The sequence below is a fragment of the Bradysia coprophila genome, unplaced genomic scaffold (genome assembly GCF_014529535.1).
Source record: "Bradysia coprophila strain Holo2 unplaced genomic scaffold, BU_Bcop_v1 contig_110, whole genome shotgun sequence".
Lineage (NCBI taxonomy): Eukaryota > Metazoa > Arthropoda > Insecta > Diptera > Sciaridae > Bradysia > Bradysia coprophila.
Genome location: NW_023503387.1, coordinates 77413 through 97601, shown reverse-complemented (window position 1 = coordinate 97601; position 20189 = coordinate 77413). Strand labels below are relative to the sequence as shown.

At 36.0% G+C, this 20189-nt stretch overlaps 1 protein-coding gene across 1 annotated transcript in view; it reads left to right on the top strand.

The window, feature by feature from the left end:
• The window catches only part of LOC119073030 (potassium voltage-gated channel protein Shaw), a 43284-nt gene extending 23395 nt beyond the window's left edge, over nt 1–19889 (top strand). The window contains exons 2-8 of the mRNA XM_037178347.1: nt 16624–16796; nt 16917–16967; nt 17096–17255; nt 17339–17366; nt 17512–17601; nt 19252–19446; nt 19863–19889. Of these exons, the coding sequence (XP_037034242.1) occupies nt 16919–16967; nt 17096–17255; nt 17339–17366; nt 17512–17601; nt 19252–19446; nt 19863–19889 (549 nt within the window). The 5' untranslated portion in view covers nt 16624–16796; nt 16917–16918. The remainder of the gene's footprint in view (nt 1–16623; nt 16797–16916; nt 16968–17095; nt 17256–17338; nt 17367–17511; nt 17602–19251; nt 19447–19862) is intronic.
• The last annotated feature ends 300 nt before the right edge of the window (nt 19890–20189 follow it).

The window sequence follows — 20189 nt, the reverse complement described above, 5'->3', positions numbered from 1 at the left end:
AACCAGCAACACCAGTGTTAGCAGTTAAACCGACGAATGTACATGAACATGAAGAATAAATTTGAAATACTTTGTTCGGCGGTGTAGTCTCTCAAATCACACGAATAAACTGTTGGTTTACCTGTACCAGTGTACCTAATGCTAAACATTAAAATATGAAAAGAGACCCATACGAAGTTCGAACATAATAGTAGTTTTCCACGAATGTTGTGTATCTTGGATCCCTTTAAAATCTAAATCCCTTTATAATCACGCCATAAGTGCGCTTCAGAATTTGAATTTCAGATGAAACAGTGACTGAAAAAAAAAATTCAACGCACTCTGATAAGAGAATATTGCTCCTTGTCCTTTTACAGTGTTACTTATGGTTTGGCTTTGACACTTTTAATTTTTAATTTTCAGCGGATCTACGGCGCGGCGTGAATTGTAAAATTGCTTAAAATTGAATTCATAGTCATCTGTTTTCCAGCCGTTTTCTCTCTGTTTTCAAGCTATTCATTTGAAAATTAGAATTAAAACAACGCAAAATACCAATAGAAACGTCTCGCAAAGGAAAAGCTAAACGGACAACTGTGAATTAAACTTAAAGCAATGTTGAAAGTTACATATGAGGTTAGACTTTCAATGCGAACTCTTTTTACTACTCCGAATTACATTTCATTATTTATTGGCACTGTAGAGGACGTCAATTTTCTAAATGAGTATGAACAAAGATCACGAGTTGTCATTTCTTTCAATTTTCCATATATTTTTGACATATTATGATCTTTGCTAAATGGTGTTGCCAGCTTGCACTTTAAGTGCCAATATATATATATATAATTGTTATTGCTTAGATAAAGTCGAAAACGACTCTAAAATTTATGCATAGACTCTTTCACCGCTACTTTACCGATTTGCCCATCGTCGAAATTAGCCTTCCATAGGACATTTACCGAAGGAAAAGGAATCATGGAAATCGGTTGAGAATTGTGGATATAACGTGTAAACCTGTCAGATCTGCGTACTTCGTACGGCGACCAGAATTATCGCCCAGGGAATTATCGCCCAGACAGATTTTTTCAAAAATTAATTGGTATTATCACCCGGGGAATTATCACCCAGGAATTATCACCCAGCTCGATGGGAATTATCACCCGGGGAATTTTCGCCCAGGAATTATCACCCAGCTCGATGGGAATTATCACCCAGGGAATTATCACCCAGGAATTATCACCCAGACTAACTGGGAACTTTCACCCAGGGAATTATCGCCCAGGAATTATCACCCAGCTATCTGGTAATTATTCCCCAGCTATTCAAAGCTGAGGAATTACAGCCCAGTAAATTTAGAATTATCACCCAGCTTTTTGAAATTGAGGAATTATCGCCCAGTAAATTTGGAATTATCACCCAGCTATTTAAAATTGAGGAATTATCGCCCAGAGAACTTGGAATTATCACCCAGCTAACTGAAATTGAGGAATTATCGCCCAGAAATTTGTGTTTAAAGTATTACTGAGTCAGCAGTAACTTTTCAATTATGTTAAAAGATTGATCACATTTTCGATATACACATCTTTTACTCCTATTACTCCTATTAATTTGCTCAGTGTGTAAACTTTATTGCGAATTTACGTTTGATCCAATCAATTGTGGACCGTCTTATGTTAATCTCATTGGACCTAATCGATCTTAAATGGATGCACTTTTAGTCAAACTAATTGTGCATCAACTTAGAGGCATCTACAAGTAGTCTAGCGAATTGTGCATCATCTTAAGTGGATGCACATTTAGTCTAGCTAATTGTGCATCAACTTAGAGGCATCTACAATTAGTCTAGCAAATTGTACATCATCTCAAGTGGATGCACATTTAGTCTAGCTAATTGTGCATCAACTTAGAGGCATCTACAAATAGTCTAGCAAATTGTGCATCATCTCAAGTGGATGCACATTTAGTCTAGCTAATTGTGCATCAACTTAGAGGCATCTACAAATAGTCTAGCAAATTGTGCATCATCTTAAATGGATGCACATTTAGTCTAACTAATTGTGCATCAACTGAGAGGCATCTACAAGTAGTCTAGCGAATTGTGCATCATCTCAAGTGGATGCACATTTAGTCTAGCTAATTGTGCATCAACTTAGAGGCATCTACAATTAGTCTAGCAAATTGTACATCATCTCAAGTGGATGCACATTTAGTCTAGCTAATTGTGCATCAACTTAGAGGCATCTACAAGTAGTCTAGCGAATTGTGCATCATCTCAAGTGGATGCACATTTAGTCTAGCTAATTGTGCATCAACTTAGAGGCATCTACAAATAGTCTAGCAAATTGTGCATCATCTCAAGTGGATGCACGTTTAGTCTAGCTAATTGTGCATCAACTTAGAGGCATCTACAAGTAGTCTAGCAAATTGTGCATCATCTTAAATGGATGCACATTTAGTCTAACTAATTGTGCATCAACTGATAGGCATCTACAAGTAGTCTAGCGAATTGTGCATCATCTCAAGTGGATGCACATTTAGTCTAGCTAATTGTGCATCAACTTAGAGGCATCTACAAGTAGTCTAGCGAATTGTGCATCATCTCAAGTGGATGCACATTTAGTCTAGCTAATTGTGCATCAACTTAGAGGCATCTACAATTAGTCTAGCAAATTGTACATCATCTCAAGTGGATGCACATTTAGTCTAGCTAATTGTGCATCAACTTAGAGGCATCTACAAATAGTCTAGCAAATTGTGCATCATCTCAAGTGGATGCACATTTAGTCTAGCTAATTGTGCATCAACTTAGAGGCATCTACAAGTAGTCTAGCAAATTGTGCATCATCTTAAATGGATGCACATTTAGTCTAACTAATTGTGCATCAACTGAGAGGCATCTACAAGTAGTCTAGCGAATTGTGCATCATCTCAAGTGGATGAACATTTAGTCTAGCTAATTGTGCATCAACTTAGAGGCATCTACAATTAGTCTAGCAAATTGTACATCATCTCAAGTGGATGCCCATTTAGTCTAGCTAATTGTGCATCAACTTAGAGGCATCTACAAATAGTCTAGCAAATTGTGCATCATCTCAAGTGGATGCACATTTAGTCTAGCTAATTGTGCATCAACTGAGAGGCATCTACAATTAGTCTAGCAAATTGTGCATCATCTTAAATGGATGCACATTTAGTCTAGCTAATTGTGCATCAACTTAGAGGCATCTACAAATAGTCTAGCAAATTGTGCATCATCTTAAATGGATGCACATTTGGTCTAACTAATTGTGCATCAACTTAGAGGCATCCACAATTAGTCTAGCAAATTGTACATCATCTCAAGTGGATGCACATTTAGTTAGACTAAATGTGCAACCATTTAAGATGATGCACAATTTACTAGACTACTTGTAGATGCCTCTAAGTTGATGCACATATAGCTAGACTAAATGTGCATCCACTTGAGGTGATGCACAATTTGCTAGACTATTTGTAGATGCCTCTAAGTTGATGCACAATTAGCTAGACTAAATGTGCATCCATTTAAGATGATGCACAATTTGCTAGACTAATTGTAGATGCCTCTAAGTTGATGCACAATTAGCTAGACTAAATGTGCATCCATTTAAGATGATGCGCAATTTGCTAGACTACTTGTAGATGCCTCTAAGTTGATGCACAATTAGCTAGACTAAATGTGCATCCACTTGAGATGATGCACAATTTGCTAGACTACTTGTAGATGCCTCTAAGTTGATGCACAATTAGTTAGACTAAATGTGCATCCATTTAAGATGATGCACAATTTGCCAGACTAATTGTAGATGCCTCTCAGTTGATGCACAATTAGTTAGACTAAATGTGCATCCATTTAAGATGATGCACAATTCGCTAGACTACTTGTAGATGCCTCTAAGTTGATGCACAATTAGCTAGACTAAATGTGCATCCATTTAAGATGATGCGCAATTTGCTAGACTATTTGTAGATGCCTCTAAGTTGATGCACAATTAGCTAGACTAAATGTGCATCCACTTGAGATGATGCACAATTAGCTAGACTAAATGTGCATCCACTTGAGATGATGCACAATTAGCTAGACTAAATGTGCATCCACTTGAGATGATGCACAATTTGCTAGACTACTTGTAGATGCCTCTAAGTTGATGCACAATTAGCTAGACTAAATGTGCATCCACTTGAGATGATGCACAATTTGCTAGACTACTTGTAGATGCCTCTAAGTTGATGCACAATTAGTTAGACTAAATGTGCATCCATTTAAGATGATGCACAATTCGCTAGACTACTTGTAGATGCCTCTAAGTTGATGCACAATTAGCTAGACTAAATGTGCATCCATTTAAGATGATGCGCAATTTGCTAGACTACTTGTAGATGCCTCTAAGTTGATGCACAATTAGCTAGACTAAATGTGCATCCATTTAAGATGATGCGCAATTTGCTAGACTATTTGTAGATGCCTCTAAGTTGATGCACAATTAGCTAGACTAAATGTGCATCCACTTGAGATGATGCACAATTAGCTAGACTAAATGAACATCCACTTGAGATGATGCACAATTTGCTAGACTACTTGTAGATGCCTCTAAGTTGATGCACAATTAGCTAGACTAAATGTGCATCCACTTGAGATGATGCACAATTTGCTAGACTACTTGTAGATGCCTCTAAGTTGATGCACAATTAGTTAGACTAAATGTGCATCCATTTAAGATGATGCACAATTTGCTAGACTAATTGTAGATGCCTCTCAGTTGATGCACAATTAGTTAGACTAAATGTGCATCCATTTAAGATGATGCACAATTCGCTAGACTACTTGTAGATGCCTCTAAGTTGATGCACAATTAGCTAGACTAAATGTGCATCCATTTAAGATGATGCGCAATTTGCTAGACTACTTGTAGATGCCTCTAAGTTGATGCACAATTAGCTAGACTAAATGTGCATCCACTTGAGATGATGCACAATTAGCTAGACTAAATGAACATCCACTTGAGATGATGCACAATTTGCTAGACTACTTGTAGATGCCTCTAACTTGATGCACAATTAGCTAGACTAAATGTGCATCCACTTGAGATGATGCACAATTAGCTAGACTAAATGTGCATCCACTTGAGATGATGCACAATTAGCTAGACTAAATGTGCATCCACTTGAGATGATGCACAATTTGCTAGACTACTTGTAGATGCCTCTAAGTTGATGCACAATTAGCTAGACTAAATGTGCATCCACTTGAGATGATGCACAATTTGCTAGACTACTTGTAGATGCCTCTAAGTTGATGCACAATTAGTTAGACTAAATGTGCATCCATTTAAGATGATGCACAATTCGCTAGACTACTTGTAGATGCCTCTAAGTTGATGCACAATTAGCTAGACTAAATGTGCATCCATTTAAGATGATGCGCAATTTGCTAGACTACTTGTAGATGCCTCTAAGTTGATGCACAATTAGCTAGACTAAATGTGCATCCACTTGAGATGATGCACAATTTGCTAGACTACTTGTAGATGCCTCTAAGTTGATGCACAATTAGTTAGACTAAATGTGCATCCATTTAAGATGATGCACAATTTGCCAGACTAATTGTAGATGCCTCTCAGTTGATGCACAATTAGTTAGACTAAATGTGCATCCATTTAAGATGATGCACAATTCGCTAGACTACTTGTAGATGCCTCTAAGTTGATGCACAATTAGCTAGACTAAATGTGCATCCATTTAAGATGATGCGCAATTTGCTAGACTACTTGTAGATGCCTCTAAGTTGATGCACAATTAGCTAGACTAAATGTGCATCCACTTGAGATGATGCACAATTAGCTAGACTAAATGAACATCCACTTGAGATGATGCACAATTTGCTAGACTACTTGTAGATGCCTCTAAGTTGATGCACAATTAGCTAGACTAAATGTGCATCCACTTGAGATGATGCACAATTTGCTAGACTACTTGTAGATGCCTCTAAGTTGATGCACAATTAGCTAGACTAAATGTGCATCCACTTGAGATGATGCACAATTTGCTAGACTATTTGTAGATGACTCTCAGTTGATGCACAATTAGTTAGACTAAATGTGCATCCATTTAAGATGATGCACAATTTGCTGGACTAATTGTAGGTGCTTCTAAGTTGATGCACAATTAGTTAAACTAAATGTGCATCCATTTAAGATGATGCACAATTTGCTAGACTAATTGTAGGTGCTTCTAAGTTGATGCACAATTAGTTAAACTAAATGTGCATCCATTTAAGATGATGCACAATTTGCTAGACTAAATATGCATCCACTTGAGATGATGCACAATTTGCTAGACTACTTGTAGATGCCTCTAAGTTGATGCACAATTAGCTAGACTAAATGTGCATCCACTTGAGATGATGCACAATTTGCTAGACTATTTGTAGATGCCTCTCAGTTGATGCACAATTAGCTAGACTAAATGTGCATCCACTTGAGATGATGCACAATTCGCTAGACTACTTGTAGATGCCTCTAAGTTGATGCACAATTAGCTAGACTAAATGTGCATCCACTTGAGATGATGCACAATTCGCTAGACTACTTGTAGATACCTCTAAGTTGATGCACAATTAGTTTGACTAAAAGTGCATCCATTTAAGATCGATTAGGTCCAATGAGATTAACATAAGACGGTCCACAATTGATTGGATCAAACGTAAATTCGCAATAAAGTTTACACACTGAGCAAATTAATAGGAGTAATAGGAGTAAAAGATGTGTATATCGAAAATGTGATCAATCTTTTAACATAATTGAAAAGTTACTGCTGACTCAGTAATACTTTAAACACAAATTTCTGGGCGATAATTCCTCAATTTCAGTTAGCTAGGTGATAATTCCAAGTTCTCTGGGCGATAATTCCTCAATTTTAAATAGCTGGGTGATAATTCCAAATTTACTGGGCGATAATTCCTCAATTTCAAAAAGCTGGGTGATAATTCTAAATTTACTGGGCTGTAATTCCTCAGCTTTGAATAGCTGGGGAATAATTACCAGATAGGTGGGTGATAATTCCTGGGCGATAATTCCCTGGGTGAAAGTTCCCAGTTAGTCTGGGTGATAATTCCTGGGTGATAATTCCCTGGGTGATAATTCCCATCGAGCTGGGTGATAATTCCTGGGCGAAAATTCCCCGGGTGATAATTCCCATCGAGCTGGGTGATAGTTCCTGGGCGATAATTCCCCGGGTGATAATACCAATTAATTTTTGAAAAAATCTGTCTGGGCGATAATTCCCTGGGCGATAATACCCGTCACCCTTCGTACGGGTCTAAAAATAGAAAGTTGACTGAGCATTTCGTACATGAAAAAGCTTCTACATATGAATTATAAAATCTGCCTTTTCCTCAGGCTTTGCATAATTTTATGTACAGTTGCTTCATATCCGTTTATTTGCTTTGAAAACCTAAATAAATAAATATTGAAGGTACGGCATATTGTATTTATTATGTATGTACATTTTCATCCGACAATTGCAATATTCTGGTGGATAAAAATTGCCTTAAGTTCAGTTATTAAACTACATCGCTTCGTATTTACACACATCATTGCCCATTTCTTAAAATGTACATCTCGATGCACATTTGCTCTAAGCACTCAATTGACTGTAGAGCAATATTTCCATCATAAGGGGAAGATATCGAATGGGTTTTGTGTGCTGTATGGTTCTATCTGTAAATGTGCCAGCTCCGATAAATGTATGTAATATTCTGTTCTTTTTTCAGGGTTAAAACATAAAAAGGATTGCAAAGATTTATTACGGACCTTATAGGCATTGAAAGTATATTACACACTTTCGTATTGTGCCTTTCTATCTATTTGTTTTTACGTTGGTGCCGATAATCGAAACATAAAAATAAAATTAAGCGGAAGGTCTGTTCGTCTGTTTGTATGAGAATATATTAAATTGATGCTCAACGCCTATCTGCACTTTGGTTACTTAGGAGCATTAACATATATAATAATAATCTGCCTGTCATTCGGTTTAAATTTGCTTTTCCACTCTGTCAGTCATAAAGGGCCAGAATTAACCGAATAGCCTTTTTTTGGTCCTCCGCTTCGGTGCTAGAAAGAGCAACCGTACGAAAACTTGAGGTCACACGCAACAACTTAATCTCATAGTTCGAAATTGCGTCACGCTGCAAATATTTTCAAGAATATCCTTTTCTCTTAAGGGCTTGAACGAATAAAATTTGCTGGAGACGATAGAGCGTGAAAAACTATGGAACAAATCCGTTATTGGCAAAGAAACGAGCCGTCAGAACAGTCGGAGCGTTTGCTGCGACTGAGCCCCGTACGAACCCGTACATCTATTGCGCACGTGACCCTATTGCGTCTGTCACCCTAGTTGAAGTCAAATTATTATGAAATGTTTACATCTTACAAATTGCGCAATCCCACCAAAAATCTCTTCGAGAAAAGTGTGACGCAGTCTTTGAAATACAATTTCTAAAATGAATGATATCGCTAGAGTTGACGCTTTCAGCTTCGTTACGCAAAAATTAAATTTTACACCCAATTTTAGTTCAAACAAGCTGGCTTAGTTTTTCTCATCATCTGCCAAATAATTTTTACCAAAAAAAAATTTGACTGGAAACAACTAAAATTTTACCAAAAAAATCTGCGTCGCAAAGTGGCAAATGTTCAAAAAACTAAGCCAGCTTGTTTGAACTAAAATTGGGTGTAAAATTTAATTTTTGCGTAACGAAGCTGAAAGCGTCAACTCTAGCGATATCATTCATTTTAGAAATTGTATTTCAAAGACTGCGTCACACTTTTCTCGAAGAGATTTTTGTTGGGATATCAGTCGTTTTAGAAGTGTTGTCAACACTGCTTTTTATAACAGTTTACAGTTTTAATTCAAAAATTTTGCGAAAATCGAAAATTTTACGAAAATCGAAAATTTGACGAAATTCGAAAATTTGACGAAATTCGAAAATTTGACGAAATTTGACGAAATTCGAAAATTTGACGAAATTCGAAAATTTGACGAAATTCGAAAATTTGACGAAATTCGAAAATTTGACGAAATTTGAAAATTTGACGAAAATTGACGAAATTCAAAAATTTGACGAAATTCGAAAATTTGACGAAATTTGACGAAAATCGAAAATTTGACGAAATTCGAAAATTTGACAAAATTTTAAAATTTGACGAAATTTGACGAAATTCGAAAATTTGACGAAATTTGACGAAATTCAAAAATTTGACGAAATTCGAAAATTTGACGAAATTTGACGAAATTCGAAAATTTGACGAAATTTGACGAAATTCAAAAATTTTACGAAATTTGACGAAATTCGAAAATTTGACTAAAATCGAAAATTTGACGAATTTTGACAAAAATCAAAAATATGACGAAATTTGAAAATTTGACGAAATTCGAAAATTTGACGAAATTTGAAAATTTGACGAAAATCTGCCACCATTCAAGAAATATCTCTAAAACCCCAATTGACCCACCCATTTCCAACTTTCGACATTTTTCACAAATGCCCTTCTTTTCTACTCGTAAAACTCTGAGACTTTGCCGAAGAAAGTAACTCTCTATCTCTCATAACCAAAAAAAATATTAGTCCTTTCATCCTACGCTCGAGTAGCTCAAAATTTGGTCACTCTAATCACTCTAGCTCAAACGAATCTGCCCCGATTTTTTTAATTATTTTTTTGTTCGAATCGTGTTACGAATACCTTTCATTTGATGGGTCGCACGCGTCTGTAGGTATCAATACAGCTAAGCTACAGCCGAAAACGCGTTCCCGACCCTCGAAAACCACACTCAGAAACCACTTCGAGGCCAATAAAACAAAATTCTGGTTTTTCCTGGGGTAATGGCGTATCACATTTTCATTTTTATGCCCACCCTGAGGTTCCTGCAAAATTTCATGGAGATTGGCTAACTAGTTTCCGAGATCGACCGTCGATAGATAGACATATAGATAGACAGATAGATATAAACATACAGAGTAAGTTGAAAGATTTTGATTGTTTGGAAAACGTTAATTTGTTGCATTTTCTATCAAAATGACCAACTTCAAAGCGATGTATCTCCGGCAATTTTAAAGTTACATAGTCGGGTGATAGCTCGTTTTGCTCGTATTTGAAGCGCGAATACGATAGAATAGGATTTGTGGTGATACAGGCCAAAGGAAAGAATCGAAAATTCTCGCCTATATATAGTTGCCGCGTCTCAAAAAAATTTCTTCGTTCTTTTTTTGGAAATTAGACTGCGTCAAGTCCTCCGCTATCGCTCCGGACATGATTACGAAGCCCCGTACGACGTTCCTTTCAAATGTAACACAAATTTCAAGTTGACCTAAAATTTTAATTTATTGAGAGGCCTAAGGCCTAGTTACGGCCTTAGTCCAACGACCCAAATTTCATTTTTTTCAACATCATTATATTCGGCCTTCGATTACCTTCCAAATGAAACAAAAATTAGGAAAATCGGACGAAATTTACTCGAGATATATGCAAAATACACTTAGGGCCGAGTAGCGGGCTTAGTCCAAGGACCCAATTTTTTTTTTTCCAACAACATTCTATTTGGTGTTCGATTACCTTTCAAATGAAACAAAATTTAGGAAAATCGGACGAAATTTACTCGAGATATATGCAAAATACACTTAGGGCCGTGGAGAGGCCCTAGTCCAAGGACCCAAATTTTAAATTTTTTTTCAACAACATTCTATTCGATGTTCAATTACCTTTTAAATGAAACAAAAATTAGGAAAAACGGATGAAATTTACTCGAGTTATATGCAAAATACACTGAAGGCCGAGTAGCGGCCTTAGTCCAAGGACCCAAATTTAATTTTTTTTCAACAACATTCTATTCCTCGTTCGATTACTTTTCAAATGAAACAAAAATTACGAAAAACGGATGAAATTTACTCGAGTTATATGCAAAATACACTTAGGGCCGAGAAGCGGCCTCAGTCCAAGGACCCAAATTTCAAACATTTTTCTCACCACATTCTATTCGGTATTCAATTACTTTCATATAAGACAAAAACTAGCAAAATTGGATGAGATTTACTCGATTTATATGCAAAATACACTTAGGGCCGAGGAGCGGCCTCAGTCCAAGGACCCAAATTTAAAACGTTCTTCGCCACATTATATTCGGGCTTCGATTACCTTTCAAATGAAACAAAAATCACGAAAAAAGGATGAAATTTACTCGAATTATATGCAAAATACACTTAGGGCCGAGTAGGCTTTCAAATAAGACGTAGGATTGGTCTTGCATGGGCAGCGTTCGGAAAACTCAGACTAATTTTCAAAAGCAAAATGAATAATAGTCTGAAACGCAACGTTTTCGACACTTGTGTCCTTCCAGTGCTCACTTATGGAGCGGAAACGTTAACTTTAACAAAAGCATCCGAAGATAAATTGAGAGTGACACAAAGAGCCATGGAACGGAGTATGCTCGGAATAACACTCAGAGACAGAATGACGAATCAATGGATTCGACAACAAACCAGGGTCGTTGATGTCATGGAAAGAATAGCATCTCTGAAATGGAGCTGGGCGGGACATATTGCAAGAAGGACAGACGAACGTTGGACCAAAAAGATCATGAACTGGCGACCATATAAAAGACGAGCTATAGGTAGACCACCAGAGAGATGGACAAACGGAATTAAGAATATTGCAGGTACAAACTGGCAGCAAATGGCAATGGATCGTACGAAATGGAAAGAAGTTGGAGAGGCCTACATCCAGCAGTGGATAGAAACAGGCTGAAAAAGAAGAAGAAGAGAAGAGGCTTTCACTTCTAGGGCCCTAACTCACGGGCCATTCACCCGATTTTAATAAACTTTTTTTTCCTGGATCGGTATCGACATTACCTATCTTTTGCCGTTTCATTTACATATCCAACGTTTTTTTTGCCGTAAATATCCCCAAAAGACCTTAAAGCACTTAGACGGCCCTAACTCACGAAGGGCCGACCCAAATATGCCCATCTTCGAACTTAGCCTCACTATTTTGACTATTTTTTGAAATCGGATTTGATTTACTCAAGATATCGACGTGACGGACAGACGGACAGAAGGACAGACGGATAGACAAAATTTTTATTTTGGATTCGTCATCTATGAACATAGGCAAACACTTTGCCCTTACCGTCTACTTCGAATTCCATCAATTACACACGGCATCGTAATACTATAAGCCCCTTTGTACTTCGTACGGGGCTAAAAATGTTGATAGCGTAGATCGCCGTAGAATATGGGTTTGAAAATGCAGACCTCCGCCAATTGCAATAGTTTTGTATGACCAGTTACCTCAGATCAAATTTTTAACACTTTGAGACAATAGAGGAAGGATCAGTCTAATGCCTGAAACTACGATTTTTTCTTGAAACTAGAGTTTTCAGTCTTACATACGTATCAACATTTTCTTAAACCCAAATTTTTAAAATAGAAATGTGCTAGCTTCCTTTGCAAAAAACTGAAAACACTCGGTGTTCAAGATTTCGATTTGGAAAAATGGCCCAGAAAAATGATGTCAAATTTTCGGTCGTTTTTCTTTAAATTTTTAATATTGGTTGTCCAAAAAAGACTTGAACAAATTTTGTTGGTTTTTCTTTCTTTCAAAACAATTAAGTTACAGTCGAAGAAATTTAGTTTTCGGGTTTTCCAAAGGTATTAATCTTATTTAACCCACTCTTTATCCCACAACAATGGAATCCACAAATTTAAATTTAGTTAACACAACGGTCACAATGACGGCGCTGCAGTCACGATTTCAAAATGTGATATAGGGTGGATAAACTAAATTTTGGTTTTGGTTACATTTTCCCTTGGTTTTTAATTATTACATCAGGCTTCTAAATTAAGAGTAAATTTATGCAATATAAACCGTTTGAGTTTGAAAAAAGATGTTTTGTATCAGTGAACAAATAACGCCTTTTAGATAAATTTCGTAAAAGGATAAATTTTGCCGATTTTTTATTTTTGGCGATTCTTCATCTGCGAGCGAACTTCCGTTTCGATAAAAAAAAACCTTTAGTTGAAATGATGATGATGAAGATTTCAAATGGTCCCTTGTCAAATCAGCGCTCCTGCCTGGTTAACTTTACTCTGTCGTGAATAAATCAAATAGAAAACAGACTTGGAAATTGTTATTTTGTCTAAAAGGTGATATTAAAATTCTTTGGAAATCGTAACAGCAAGCATAACTGCATGAGCAGGCATCTCAGGATTATAAATCAGGAACTTTGAAATTCGTCTTATTCATATTCTTATCTTATTCCTGACCAGATTCTGTTTTCATGATTGAGCTTAATCATGAGCTTCACTTATACAAAGAGTTGAATTTATTTCCTATGCGAAATTCTAATTTGGCGAAAAAGAATGTTCCGAATCTGCGTTTCGTTTAAAAAAAGCCTTTAGTTGAAATGATGATTGTGAAGATTTCAAATGGACGGCTCTTGGTGTTTCTCTAATTTTTATTCTATATCCTGCAAAGCATTAGTTGTAGCTACTGCGTCCAGCAACTTTTTGATCATTCTTCAGCGACAAGTTTTTTTTCTAATGGTGCTCCGCACTTTACATCGAACTGATGCAAATTCCTTTATGAGGAGAAAACAAAACCACATTAACTTCACAATTATTCACCATTATTTTAACATTTAGATCAATTTTGCCGTTGAATTTAATGATCAAAATTTTGCTGGCCAGCATTTTAGATGAGACACATAAATAAACAAACGTCTGATACATATCATGACAAGCACACAATATGTTTTTGAAGACAATAGAAGCGATGACGGACGTAGGGTGGCTAAATGTACAATTATATTTTACGTTCTTTTGTATGTTGAGACGTACTGAACGCTTTCCTATATCGTTCACTGATACAAAACATCTTTTTTCAAACTCAAACGGTTTATATTGCATAAATTTACTCTTAATTTAGAAGCCTGATGTAGTAATTAAAAACCAAGGGAAAATGTAACCAAAACCAAAATTTAGTTTATCCACCCTATATCACATTTTGAAATCGTGACTGCAGCGCCGTCATTGCGACCGCTGTGTTAACTAAATTTAAATTTGTGGATTCCATTGTTGTGGGATAAAGAGTGGGTTAAATAAGATTAATACCTTTGGAAAACCCGAAATCTAAATTTCCTCGACTGTACCATTTGGTTGTTTTTCACTATTTCGAAACAATTATGACAACCAAAATTGTTCCATAAAATGACTAAAAATGCTGATTAGTAAATGCTAGCCTCGATGCTAGCAAATGTAAAATATTTCATAAGTTTTGTTCAAAACTTCATTGTGATCGAATAATATAGCTACACAGTCCATATTGTAATAACGACGCTTCAAAATAAAAACATGTCATAGCACAAGTAAAGTTAGCACATCAGTAGCATAGGTTTCAGTTAGTTTCTCGGGTTTAGCATCAATCGGAGCGGTTAGTACTTAGGTGGGTGACCGCAAAAAACATGAAAAATAATAAAAACGAGCGAAGTACGAAGGAGCTTATAGGATTACGATGCCGTGTGTAATTGATGGAATTCGAAGCAGACGGTGAGGGCAAAGTGTTTGCCTATGTTCATAGATGACGAATCCACAATAAAAATATTGGCCGTCTGTCCGTCCGTCTGTCACGTCGATATCTTGAGTAAATCAAATCCGATTTCAAAATTTTCTATCTGAAAGATAGTCAAAATAGTGAGGCTAAGTTCGAAGATGGGCGATTTTGGGTCGACCCCTCCCGAGCTGGGGCCCCATAAGTGATTTAACGTTTTCCGAAGATATCTCTGTCCATTTAAAGGCTACACTTGTAAGTGATACGTCACATGAAAGGTATTCAATACCGATCGACGAAAAAAAAGTTTACGGAAATTGGATGACCGACTCGTGAGTTAGACCCCTTGGTGTGAACTAGGTACAGGGCAGCAAGCCGTTTTTGCTTGTAGGCTGGCCAAATTTGAACGGATTTAGATAGATTTTGCTTTATTAGATAGGTATTGACCGTACCATGAAATTCGGTTTACCGGAGCGTGAGCTAGGTCTCTTGGAGTGAGCTTATATGTGGCTACTCGGCCGTACAGTAAAGGTGGTGGTTTTTTTGTTAATATCTCGAGTAAAATTTGACCGAATTTCATGATTTTTTTTTGTTTGAAAGATACTAACGAATGTAAAGCAGCCGTACTATTCCACCTCCTAACAAAATGGCCGTCGGCCACCATTTTGGATTTTTGTAAAAACAATATAAATCGATGAAAATGATAATTACAAAGTCACTGATCAGTGAGAAGTGTAGTTTATGTTACATTTGAAAGGAACGTCTTACGGGGCTTCGTAATTGCGCTATGCGCAATTTTTAAGACGTACACATTTCATAAGAATTTTACTTTACCGACGTTTACGGCCGCAGTAGACATACGGTAAGAGTAGGGCGACGGACGAACTAGGGTCACGTGCGAAATGGATGTACGGGTTTGTACGGGGCTCAGTCGCAGCAAACGCTCCGACTGTTCTGACGGCTCGTTTTTATATTAATAGTAGATTATTAAACATGTCCTCTAGCATACTCATTAAATAAATGTTATTTACATGTATGCAAGAATGCAATACAAACAAATACTTATGAGCCGAGGGGAACCCGAGTTGCAATTTAGTATATATGTAGAAAACATTTCATGGTATGTTAGCAGACATGTGCAATAAGCTTTAATGCAAAGCAGAAGGTGTAGTTGAAGCAATTTCAACAAATATTTCGATCTAGCATACGAAACTGATTTGCTGTGCAAACGAGAAGACTGAGATGATCATACACAATTACACATTCAATGCACACCGAAACGTTTTATAAGTTAGCGTTTCATGAGGTGAGTAAGAGGAAACATCTACATAAAAGTTACGTTTCATTTTGCGTTACTTTATACATCATTTTCATGACCTTGTAAACGTCAGACACGATCCCAGCTGTCAGACATGTCGAAAAATATCGAATGAATTGAACTAACGATTTTTATATAAAAACCAGTAAATTGAACGCAGTTAACGTCAATTAATTGAGGTTAACGACTACTTGACGAAAAATTAAGTGGGGTTACGTTGACGTGTACCGTATAATGAAAATGATCTATACTATGATTTGACGTTGGGCGTGCTGCTTCACAACATAAACTTGATGTAAACAGATCTACGAAAATTCAAATTCATCTAAGTATGCGATATTGTTGTTGTCGAAATCTATTGTGAGTATAGCGTAAAACACAATTGTTCGTTTCGGTTGTTCTAGTTCTAGTCACATACGAAAATTTTCGTTGTCCGTTACACACTTACACTTAAAGAATATTAACCTTCTGTAATTTGAAATACCCTCCGCTGTTGTTTGGGTAGAAGTGTTTCATTAATGGCGACATACCTTTCGCTTTGCATTAAAAGTAATCAACAAAGAAAAATCTCCACTAACAGTCATTCTTCAAGGTAAAACTTTCTTAGTACAGAGAACGATGGTATAACGTCTACAATGTACACACTACCTAATTCATTGTATAAAATTAATAACAAAACATTTTTTTCTTTTCATTTTTTTTTTGTTTTTGTTTCAGATGAATGAAGACATTGGTAGGGGAGCGTTGGCTCTTTGCTATCTAAAGAACTCCAATTTAGCATCAGCGGTATAGCTTTCATATATCAATATATCAACTCAATGAAATATACCTACATGTGGTTATGAAATTCGTACGTTGTACATAGAAAAGGATATCATAGAAAAGCATAGGTATAAATTGTTAGATTACAAAATAGGCAATAAATAAAACAAAATTTGACATGCGGTTGAGATTGAGGTCGGTTATTTTCAATAGGTTGGTATAAATATTTCTCTTTTTTATTTTTGCAGACATGAATCTGATTAACATGGATTCAGAAAATCGGGTGGTTCTGAATGTGGGTAAGTAATCGTGTACATATAGAGTACACATCTGGCTTCAAATTGTTAAAATCATATTTTTTTGAGAAATTTGTTATCTTCGTTGAGAAGAAGTGACTCAATCATTTTCGTTTCATTTCTGTTATTAGGGGGAATTCGACATGAAACATACAAGGCGACATTGAAGAAGATTCCAGCTACCCGATTATCCAGATTGACCGAAGCATTGGCGAACTATGACCCAGTTTTAAATGAATACTTTTTTGATAGACATCCTGGTGTTTTCGCACAAGTTCTCAATTATTATCGGTACGTATCAGTAAAACTTTAATTTGTTTTTATTAATATAAAAAAACGAAACAAAATTAAATTAATCTCGTTTCACTCTGCAGAACTGGTAAACTACATTATCCAACTGATGTAAGTATACCATAACTCAGCACGTTATTTCTAAACAGCAAATATCGATTTGTGATAAAACTGTATTGGGATCGGAACATTTCGAAGCCGAAAAGTTTTCAAATCATTTCTTCGTCGAGTAATTTTTGTTTTATTTTACTGTTAGGTCTGTGGTCCACTATTCGAAGAAGAGCTGGAATTTTGGGGCTTGGACTCGAATCAAGTTGAGCCTTGTTGCTGGATGACATACACATCAGTAAGCGAACTTTTATCTCCTTTTTTTCTTCTTCAAATAATGTAGCGAGTAACAACCATTTTCGTCAGGCTTACCCTCTAAGATCCTCTATTTATAGACCCATTCGATTCTAAACTACTAAGAATGAGGTAGGGTTTGTTGTAAAGCCGATCATAAAATTTTCGGTGGGATTTCAGATATCGCAATCGAACAGTGTATCATAGATTCGACTTACACTTATAAAAACAAGTTCAAACAACTAAGATACTTTTCACGTTATTGTCAAGTGCAAATACTGGTGCGTTGGGGAAACCCAAAACAGTTTGAAAAAATCAAACAAAATGATCGTCACTCGTTCTACACCACACGAAATTTACAGCGCCGTACTTACAATCTCTGCAGTATAAATTGACTGACCACGTTCACTTTTAACGGTCATTTCTATTGCGCACATGTTTTTACGAAGATCGCAAGAGTAGTTTGAAGTGAGAGCAAAATGACAATTCATTAAAAAATGCATAAAATTACGATCGCACACGAAAATATTTCACTGGAAATCCACTTTTGTCATGCAAAGTTGCGTTCACTTTATAAGCAATGTGAATATTACATGCTGTTCATCATTGAATTAGTCTATGATGTTTAGATATTGTATAGATCAATGTCAGATAGCGGTTTCTTCTCTCAAATAAGCTGTCAATTTCATTAAGAAATGTCAAAAATGAAAGCTTCATATAAATGTTTTTAGATTGTGAAAATGGCATCTGTTATTCTGAGTGAGACGGAGTTTTCATTTCAAAAACATACTTTCCCTTGTCCCGTTCATTTTTATTGATTCTATTACATATGCTTATCCGAAACAGGCTGTTTGCGGTCTTATACATGCCAAATATTATTTTTTATGTCGAAAGCTCGTCAATAAATTTATTATCTTGTGTTTGTGCGGCTATAATTTATAATGACGACGCACCATCTTAAAAAGTAAAATTTTCTTAAAATATCATCATCATAACTCATATTCAAATTACGTCTTGTTATCGGGCGAAAATTGATAATGCTCCATCCAAAGTGTTATAGAAGAAGAAATTGCAAGGAAAAGTCGCTGTGTGAAAAGGCGAGAAATCGACTCAAAGCACAGCAAGCACACAAAATGAGGAAACATTATCGATGCGATAATTTTCACATTTTTTTCTCTCATAGAAATGGGAAAATAAGACTTTAGTTCTTTAAGTCTTGTATGCTGCTGCTGCTTTCTATACAAGCACTGTGTGTCGATCTATGTACGATGATGTTCACATTTATGGAAAGGAAAGGATAAAAGGTAATCTGAAATCGATTTTAATGGGTCGCTTAGCTATGTATATGCCGAATAGAAAATTGGTTTGTTTAGGTTGGTTCATTGTATGCAGCTGAGAAAATGTTATTTTCCGAAAGTAGTTCATACGATTGAGCGAGTTTTCAAATTTAAAAATCATGTTATGGTTTATCTGAGTCAAATGGATACTGGATAGGTATAATAAATCGAATGTGACACTGACATATATAAGCAATTTGTCGGTTTGTAGCTTAAATTGTTCATTTTAAGGCATATTTGGACAAAAGTCTACTCCTTTATTTTCTCTATTGAAAGTTTAACTTATTTATGGAATGAAAATTTCGGAAATCTTTCAGCATCGTGATACTCAGGAAACCTTAGCGGTATTGGATCGTTTAGATTTGGATACCGAAAAACCTTCAGACGAAGAATTAGCTAGAAAATTTGGTTTTGAAGAAGACTACTACAAGGGCTCAATATCTTGGTGGCAAAATATGAAACCGCAAATATGGTCATTATTTGATGAACCATACAGTTCAAATGCAGCGAAGGTAAGTCAGACACTAAAAATTCTTATTTTTTTGATAATTGAACAACATTTTTTGTAAGTGATACGTCAAATGAAAGGTTTTTACAATACCGATCGACAAAAAAAAAGTTTATGGAAATCGGATGACCGACTCGTGAGTTAGACCCCTTGGTGTGAAACAGCTGGACGGCAAGCAGTTTTTGCTTGTAGGTCGGCCACATTTGAACATATTTCATCTGTTTTAGCTTTATTAGATAGGTATTGACCGTACCAATCAGGGAAAAAAAAGTTTTTGAAATTATGTTCTCCGGAGCGTGAGCTAGGTCTCTTGGAGTGATCTCTTATCTGGCTACTCGGCCGTACAGTGAACGTGGAGTATTTTGTCAATATCTCGAGTAAATTTTGACCGAATTTCATGATTTTTTTTTTGTTTTAAAGGTATTAACCAATGTAAAGCGTCGGTAAAATTTCCTAACAAAATGGCTGCCGGTGGCCATATTGGATTTTAACAAAAGTGATATATCTTGAGAAAAATGGTACTTAGAGAATTTCTGTTAACATGGAAATAATTTGTTATGTGTGTGGGGTTTCAGGGATTCCATATACGGACATCTATATATATATCTATATTCACCTATATTGAGCTATATACAGGCATATAGAGCTATATAATAGCAAATTCATCTGTTAAATGTTTATTTATAGGAAAATATAGGTAAATATAGCGGTATATAGCTGTTTAAATAGGAATTTATGAAAGTTGAC